Raw genomic sequence first — 8,507 nt, 5'->3', positions numbered from 1 at the left:
CCCCACTGCTGCTCCGGCCTTCCCCCCTCCACTCTCCCGCGGGCGGGCGTCTACTGCGCAGCGCGCGGCGCGCAGGCTCGCAGCGTGCGTTGTAAGCGCACCGCTCCACGCCCTCTCTCACCAATCTTCGGTAGTATAGTGGTCAGTATCCCCGCCTGTCACGCGGGAGACCGGGGTTCGATTCCCCGCCGGAGAGTTCCTTTTTCACTTTCGATAATAATTTTAAAGAGTTACTAACAAACGTATGTGACAACGGAGTGACGCAGCTAAAAGAGTGCGAAAGTACCCCTGGTAAAAGGTACGGCCCCAATTACCACCTCGTCAAGAAAGAAAAACTGTGCGTGAGAAAATATCACAACCGTGTCATGCACCAAGAAGTGTGCTACAGTCGTGTAACGCACTTTTTTGTGTTGCACAACTGCACCCTGTAACTCGTCATAAACAATGACGTGGTTGCTGTTCCACACATTTAAGCGCGTAACATGACCGTCATGCACGCCGAAAAGAGTGACGTGTCCTGTCATGCACTTTAAATGCAGTATTGACACAGACATGCGGCGCACTTTCAGTTCTTAAGCAATTAGACTTCAGCTGCTCTCGTTTTAAAATAACCTAATTTTATTGTAGACATCTCTAAGGACATTTGTGACGTAGAGGTCGTTGTGTCCAACCCGACGGGTGCATTCCCCCCCCCCCCTCCCCTTCCGAGTCCGAGCTTTTGTGTTTAGCAGTCAGATGTGAGGAGGACGACCGTTGGCGCAGCCTACTGCATTGGGCCACGTGGGCCAGATGATGTGTATAATGCTGTGCAGTGATGTATGTAGTGATGTCTATAGAGAGGACCCCGAACAGTGACAACGGCTGTGAGATCACCGCCGTGTCACACTGGTGTCACCGTCACCCAGGCCCGGTCACCGTCACCCCGTGTCCCTACTTCCTCTCCAGAACCTCCCTGATCCACTTCACTTCCACTGCTGCTGCTGCTGTAGCGACCAAAGCCAAAGCCAGGGACAGGACACGGCGCCCGAGCCCGAGGATAGGAGATAAAGCAGGACTTCCTCCTCCCCCCCCCCCCCCCTCGGCAGCCCAGATAAGACGCAGCTAGGATGGCTCGACTCGCGGTACGTGTAACCACTAAATATACATGGTGGTCTATGATCGTGCATTGAAGCAACAGGCTCCGAGTTGAATGAACAAAGGTCAGTGATGGCACGGCGGTTGGCATGGATGGAGATGGTCGGAGCAGGGGAAGTGCGGAGTCGTGGGTGCAGCGGGGTGCTCGTCGCGCCACCCGCGACGAAGCAGCTGCAGGTACACCACGTGTGCGAGGACTACTACTCACGTGAGGTCGCGGGGCAGCGTCCGCAGGATGACGAGGAGGCGTCGCCGGTGGCGCACGGCGACCACCGCGATGACGGCGACGGCAATCTGCGAGGACATCGGGAGCACGGCGGTGAACCACCCCGTGAGGTAGTTGACGGCCAGCATGGCGACGGCCAGGAACACGAGCCGGTGCTCCAGCTCCATGGCGAGTGCGCGCGAGGCGCCCGTGTTGTGCGACCCTCCTGGGCGCGTCGACGACGGCGAGGTGCCTGCTCTTGCGGCGGAGATGACAGTGACGGGGAGGCTGCGCGGGTCCGGGTCGGTCGGAGCCTTTGTTCGCGCGCCGCTGCTGCTGCACGCGGAGGTCGCGTCCCTTCCGCCCGCCAAGCTCCGCGCCCGCGAACTGTCTATTGACAACTGTTCCCCGCCGTCCCGACCGTCCCGACCCAGCCCGAGCGCGAACCCCCCCGCGCGCGCGCGCTCCCGGCGGCCCACCCCCCGCCCCCTCCCCGGCGGCCTCTCCACACTCGCTCAGCTGGAGGCGGGCGTCGCTGGGCCGCGTCCGGAGCGGCGCCGCCGCCGTGCCCGCCGCGCGCCGCCGCCCCGCCCCGCCGCGGGCCGCGCTCGCGGACGCAGCCGACGCCCCTCCCCCTCCCAACAGTGGGCTGGGCTGTGGGGCGCGTCCGAGACGCGGACGTCCCGAGCCAGGGCGCGGGAGGGGTGGCGCGCGAGCCGCCTCGGACGCGCCCTCGGCTGGGCGGTGGCGTGACCAACGCTTGAACTTTGTATCAGGGCTCCACCACATGGGCTTTCGGCCGCAAACGAAAAAGAAAGATAATCGCGCTCCAAATAATGGTGTAAACGCCCGAGTTAGGAGCCTCGTTTGACCTCGTTACCAAAGATGTACGCGATGTGCGCGGGTCACCCGGGTCACTTCCGCCGCGCGCACCACAACAAGGCGGCAACGCCCTGCCGCGAGGTTGGCAGCGCGCCGCCGCGACGCCCGCGCCCACCACCGCGTCGGCCCGGCCCCACCCCAGAGGGAGCGACGACACCGCCACCGCCACGACCCTCCCGTCGGCCCTCGCCTCCCTCCTCCCACCCTTACTGCTCCTCCCTCTCCGCCGTCCTTGAGGTCCTCGATCTTCTCAACAATGGTGTGTGCTTCTGGCGGGGTTGCGTAATGTTGCACACCTAAATGAGCAAACACCAACACCTACACCTACAGCGCCCCAGAGGTGTGATTTTGCGCACTTGACTTGACCAACCACCCGAAACATTATTGATTGAGGCGGGAAAAACTGGAAAACATACACTCGATAAGATTTCGGTATAAATTATAATTATTTTTGTAAGATTTAACTATGTACAATACGATGGTTACTCGTTAGCAAGATTAAAATCCAGTCACACTCATCACAAGAAAGAACAATTCGTCATTTTCAGAAATATTGGGCCTCAAAAAAATTAAAGCCTCAATAAACAACGGAATCACAACAAAACATGTCAACACCTTCCAATAAATGGAAACAAATTAAAACAGCAAAGAGATAAATACAAAAATATGGAAGGGTGAAAGAAATTTGTCACCTTGTTTAACAAAACATTGAAAGGAAAATAACATGGTGTTTATCACAGTTAGCTTGTAACAGTGAATAGATTACATACACACCTATATGGAAGGTGTACTTTTGGCATTTTTGTCCTCAGTCAAGAAAAATAACATTTACTGGAATAGCAAAAGAAACATACAAAACACATCTCCAATTACCATTAAAAGTGCCCTGCCTGCAGAACAATTTTCAGCTTCTGACAAAACAAAAGGAACGATTGAACACCAAAATCTAACTAAAGTGTAATAATTAACATACCGTGTGCTGTACCAAAGGCACCATTTCATTGTTACAGATTATTACAATATTTTTAGAAATGTGATACACAAAAATATGTAACATCATCTTTGAATAAAATATTTTTTTAAAAATTGGTTTTAAATACTGCATGGTGCTTCTTATATTTTGGGTGACCTTAGTTTATACGAAATTGTAGTTAACTTCTAAAAAGCTTTTCTAGCTTTGATGTCAAACTTGTCAGTAGCCTTTAAATAACAGAAAATGGAAGCTCTATAACAAAAACAGATACCTACTTGGAAACAGTAAGGCCACTTTAGAAAATAAAAACAAGGAGTAAGCATCAACATACATTGCACTTGCAGTCTCAGCTCAATTTACATGACCTCTTAAAAATCATAAAACAATGGCAGATCTACAGTATGTGAAATTTTGATTTGAGCAGCATAAGCTTACATATTAATAAGGTTGTTTGGAACCTGTTCAGCGATCCATTTGACCAATATTTTAAGTAGTTTTCAAACAATACTGACAAAGCATTCTGAGCAGTACGTCTTACAAGGAAAACAAACTTTGAGCCCAATTCTGCAGGGCTCTCATAACGCACAATGCCGTTGCTAAAGCTTAGCAAAAAACACAAACATCTTAGATTTTCATTGTCTAGGAAGCTGGTGTAAATGTATTTTAACAGTCAATGTTTACAACTACACCTAAACCTAAAAAAAAGTTTATCACCATTTTCATGTATTTACAAAATACAAAAACAAAATGAAACAACATTTAAAAGCCTCTTGCGGTTAATTTTAAACCGCTCCATAATTAGTTCTGTCTTTTGGGTCGTGTGGAAATTTTAATTCGTTGTTTAACACAAAAGTGCTTCATTTTTTTAAAAAAATAAGAAAAACATCCTACAACGAAAATATAACTAGTTAAAAAGGGCACTGCAACTGAAGTACTGTGCTCTCTTACATCAACTTAGACGGATCTCATATTTCCATGAGAAATATATAATTGTTGAAATTAAAATATACCCTTTTTTTTTAAAGTCTTCAATTCTTGTCATTTTGTACTTGTAAGAGTTCTTTTTATGCCTTAAAATCTTATCTTCCCTGCAATGATGTCTTGGTAAGCAGCTTCAGTTAGAAGTTGGTATTCTCCTTTAGAGCTAAAGTAGTAAACTTTATCCTTCAATAAAGATGGGTTAAAGCCTTCAGTTTGTAGATCTTTCTTCTTTAATTTAAAAGTTCCTGAATACAAACAAAATTCATGTAAAACCATGTTTTAATTCTAGACCACACTTGGTAATTTAAAAAGGAAAGATAACAAACCTGTCATTTCGACTTGACGGAGAGCTCGGATAAATTGGGGTCTTGCATAGGCTGGCAAAGCTTTACGGACACCTTCAGAAATAGCTGCCAGGTCTAGGTTATCTTCCTGATCAAGAATAGCTGCCATCCCAGCTCGTCCTTCGTTCCCAGGAACCTACATTTTCAGACACAAAACAGATGCATAATAAGTAAGGCAGATACAGGGCGATAAAATGGGGAAATGGAACAGATAATGACCTCAACACCATAAACCACTGCATCACGATAACCAGCAGCATTGCTGACAACAGCCTCAACTTCTGATGTAGACACATTTTCTCCCTTCCACCTAAAAGCAAAATTTAACTTTTTACCAATCAATTCACACCATGTAATGACTCAGTAGAAGAAATAAAAAACTACCTGAAAGTATCTCCAGTCCTATCTCTGAAATACAGATATCCAAACTCATCAGCAACCAGCAAATCGCCTGAAAATTTGTTTAAAAAAAAAAAAGTAAAGAAATGAGAAAACACTAGTTTTGAAGTTTGGAAAGAGAGGTGTCACATTTCTTATCACATACCTGATAAAAATGCCATGTCTCCTTTTGAGAAAACATCATGCACCACTTTCTTTTCAGAATCCTTTTTGTTGACATATCCAAGGAAAGCTCTTGATGGGTTACTAGTAATTTTGCCAATAAAAACACCAGGTTCATCTGGCTCACATGGCATACACAATCCATTTTTGTCACGTATAGGCTCCCCAGAAAACGGATCCACTTTGATAATCGAAATTGGATAAACGGCAGGAAGGATACGGGAGACGAATCCAATTGCACCAACTGTATTGTCAATGTTCACTGCAGAAGAAAAGAAATTATTTCATGCATTCAGTAAATAGAAGGGGGGCGGGGGGCACAACTGCACAAAAGTTCATCTCACCAATATTGGCATTTCCCTCAGTTGCTCCATAAAACTCAGCGACAGCTGGAATATTAAAACGGTCAACAAATTCTTTCCAAATTTGAGGGCGCAATCCATTTCCAAACATCAAACGAATTTTGTGTTGAGTATCCTCGGGTTTGGGCGGTGTGGAAAGAATATATCGGCACATTTCACCAATATACTGAGCAACCTGTACAATGATAATGGATAGGGTAAGTAGTATTTTCTTAAGTGTGACACATAAAACTTCTCTGAGAACTGAAAGACACATACAGTGCACTCGAATTTCTGGCAATCAGAGAAGTAAGCAGATGCAGAAAATTTCTTTCGTATAACCAGGGTGCTTCCAAACAGTATAGACTGACCCACACTCATACAACCACCAGCAGTGTGGTAAAGTGGCAAAGGACAATAAAACCTGTCACTGTCCCGGAAGTCAGCTAGTTTTCGAATAGCTGAGGTGATGAAAATGTACCTATGAAAAAGAGGAGGAAACAGTAGTATCAAGTAGTAAGTGGCAACAACAACTAAATTCAAACAATTTTCAATGGCAACATCTGATAACTCACTTTGCATTAGTGATGACAGCAGCCTTTGGCAACCCAGTTGTTCCTGAAGTATAAATGTACACCAGGCGATCATTGAAATCTGGTTTCTCCGGAACAACAGGAGGTGTGGTTGGTGCATTTTGAAGAAGGGCAGTCAAATTTTTCTCGCCAAGACCATGCGAGAAGTTGTTGGGTGTACTGCTCCAGCTGTACAAGGCCACTTTGGAGGGCAGCTGTTTTGCAATATCTTTAATGGCTGAAAAACATTGTTAATTCAAAGAATATTATTATCAAACACTATCCCTTATTAGCACAACTCGAATATCATTGTCAATTCCTTACCATCTGCAAAGTCACTGCAGTAGATAACAGCTTGCGTGTCAGCGACTGTGATGGAATGAAGCAGGGAGTTGAGCCTCAGGTTGTAGTTAATCAGGGGCACAACAACGCCAATCTTGGCTAAGCCTAGCCAAAGACAAACAAACTCTGGCCTGTTGTCCATGAACAGGGCAATCACGTCCCCCTTGCGGTATCCATGTTCCATAAAGACACTAGCAACCTTATTTGAGTACTCTTCAACCTGAAATATTAAAATATATACTTAAAAAATTATATGTATAAGTAATGAAACACATTCAAGCCAATTAAAAGGAAAATTAAAACAGCTTAGTTGTATTGATGAGAACGAAACCCACCTGCGAAAATGTCATCTCCGACTCCTCACACTTCAAGCACACCTTATCCGGATACTTGGCGGCCATCTCCTGGAAGATTTCTGCGACCGTGACGTTCCGTTTGGCGTGGCCGTGCATCATCCATTGCACGCGAAGGAAACGGGAGAAGGCCCTGGAACAAGGTCAAACAGATATACGTTAGAAGAGACGAAACGAGACGAGGATCCGCAGCCTGTGAGGTAGGCAACACGCCTACGCCCGCGCCCGCGATTGCCAACCCCACAGGCGCCCTACAGTCGACAGTGAGGAGGCAACGACACAGAAAGAGCAGCACAGGACAGGGCTCCGCTCGGGGACCACGATGGCACTTTAGCTCTTTCTGAATAATAGAGCAAGTGCAACGTTGACGGCCGAGTGGGGGGGGGGGGGGGGGAGGGAGCGAGCAAGGGCAAGCTAGATGCGTTTTCAGTACAGTAACGAACGGTTTCCGTTTTTGCACGCACGGGCGCGCGGCGGTGAGGTCGTGATGGGGCTCCCCTGCCTCCACTCCCCCCACCCCCTCCCCACCCCCAAACCACTGCAACACCCACACGGCCATACGACACGTGCAAAGGCAAAATCGCCCAACAAAGACCACGTGTAGTAGTAAGTGGTCGGTCCACAGGATCTCCCAAAGCGTTGCCTGGTGCACACAGGCCCCGCAGAAAGGGGGGAAGAGGGGAGGGGGGGCGATGACGGGCGAGGGGTAGGGGTAGGGGGTAGGTGCACACCCCGTTACCCTCACTGACCTACAAAGCACGGCGGGGAGCGCGCGGCGACGCGGGGGGGCGCGGCGGCGGCTGGGCTGCCGAGCGGAAGGAAGTTCTCCATAGGGAGAGAGGGATCGCGGTGGGCATATAAGGGGGAAGTGGGAGAGAAAGGGGGAAAGAGGCAGGGGAGAGGCAGGGGGGAGGCAGGGGAGAGGCAGGGGAGAGGCAGGGGAGAGGCACGGGGAGACAGCAGTGAGAGGCGGGGAGGAGCATGGGCGATGAGGGGACATCTGTCCCGTGTCACGCCGCGCCGCCGTGCCCCGCGCCACGCCATCGTGTGACCCTCGTGCCCCACTTCCCCCGGGGCGCGGCGTGGCGCGGCGCGGCGCGGCGTTGGCGGCCGAGTTGTGGCCGGTCATGTTGTTGGAGAAGGCCCGGCCGCCGCCGGCCACCGCGTGTCAGCTCAGCTTCAGCTCCGCCGGTCCAGCACTGCTGCTGGCTGCACCAGGACGTTGCCGCTTACGCTCGGGTGGTCGTTATGGTCACAAGATACGGCGGAGCGCAGGTAAAGGAGGTACCAGGCCGCCATACGTCACGTCCCGACCACGACCTTGCAATCCATTATGGCATACCAGATCAGTAGCGGCACGGGCAGCCATGTGGCCACCCCGCCCCGCCCCGCCCCGCCGCGCCCCACCTCCAGAGGCAGACCGCCCCGCCCCCGCGGGGCGCCGCGCCGCCGCGCTCAGCTGGGCCATATGGAGATGTGTGTTTCCACACTCGCCGCCGGGACGATATACCACCACACAAACCAAACCACACGCGGCGCGCGGCGGCGGCGTTGAGTCGGACCCCGCCCGCCCGGGTGCACCACTCCGACGACATCGGCGCGCGGGCCACGTGGGGCTGGCGGTGAGAGAGAGGGAGCGAGAGGGAGCGAGAGAGAGAGAGAGAGAGCGTGGACCACACGTAGAGAAGAGAGACAGAGAAAGCGTCCGAGCTTCAGCTTCGCCTTTCTCTCTGTGCTCTTCCAGCAACGACACCGCAGAAGCGGCAGTCGCGCGTCTCTGCCCCCCGCTTGGACAGTAGTGCCCCCCGTAGCGCCCCCC

General features: G+C 50.5%; 1 protein-coding gene and 1 non-coding gene across 3 annotated transcripts in view; one reads left to right on the top strand and one right to left on the bottom strand.

Annotated features, from left to right (window-relative positions):
• Positions 1–124: 124 nt before the first annotated feature.
• Trnad-guc (transfer RNA aspartic acid (anticodon GUC)) lies at positions 125–196 on the top strand. Its single transcript has one exon. It is a non-coding gene; the product is annotated as a tRNA-Asp (tRNA).
• A 2,447-nt stretch (positions 197–2,643) lies between these two features.
• The window catches only part of LOC113210162 (long-chain fatty acid transport protein 1), a 39,204-nt gene continuing 33,340 nt past the window's right edge, over positions 2,644–8,507 (bottom strand). For both annotated transcript variants that reach the window (XM_026428023.2, XM_026428024.2), the window contains 10 exons: positions 6,671–6,821; positions 6,318–6,555; positions 5,997–6,231; positions 5,701–5,902; positions 5,425–5,617; positions 5,064–5,342; positions 4,904–4,970; positions 4,739–4,829; positions 4,502–4,655; positions 2,644–4,420 (listed from right to left, as the gene is read on the bottom strand). In XM_026428023.2, coding sequence (XP_026283808.1) covers positions 4,266–4,420; positions 4,502–4,655; positions 4,739–4,829; positions 4,904–4,970; positions 5,064–5,342; positions 5,425–5,617; positions 5,701–5,902; positions 5,997–6,231; positions 6,318–6,555; positions 6,671–6,821 — 1,765 coding nt within the window. In that variant the 3' untranslated portion in view covers positions 2,644–4,265. The remainder of the gene's footprint in view (positions 4,421–4,501; positions 4,656–4,738; positions 4,830–4,903; positions 4,971–5,063; positions 5,343–5,424; positions 5,618–5,700; positions 5,903–5,996; positions 6,232–6,317; positions 6,556–6,670; positions 6,822–8,507) is intronic.

Source organism: Frankliniella occidentalis, unplaced genomic scaffold, assembly GCF_000697945.3.
Source record: "Frankliniella occidentalis isolate FOCC.00 unplaced genomic scaffold, Focc_3.1 Scaffold5, whole genome shotgun sequence".
NCBI lineage: Eukaryota > Metazoa > Arthropoda > Insecta > Thysanoptera > Thripidae > Frankliniella > Frankliniella occidentalis.
The sequence above is the reverse complement of the archived record's forward strand: the minus strand, read 5'-3'. Positions and strand labels throughout refer to the sequence as shown.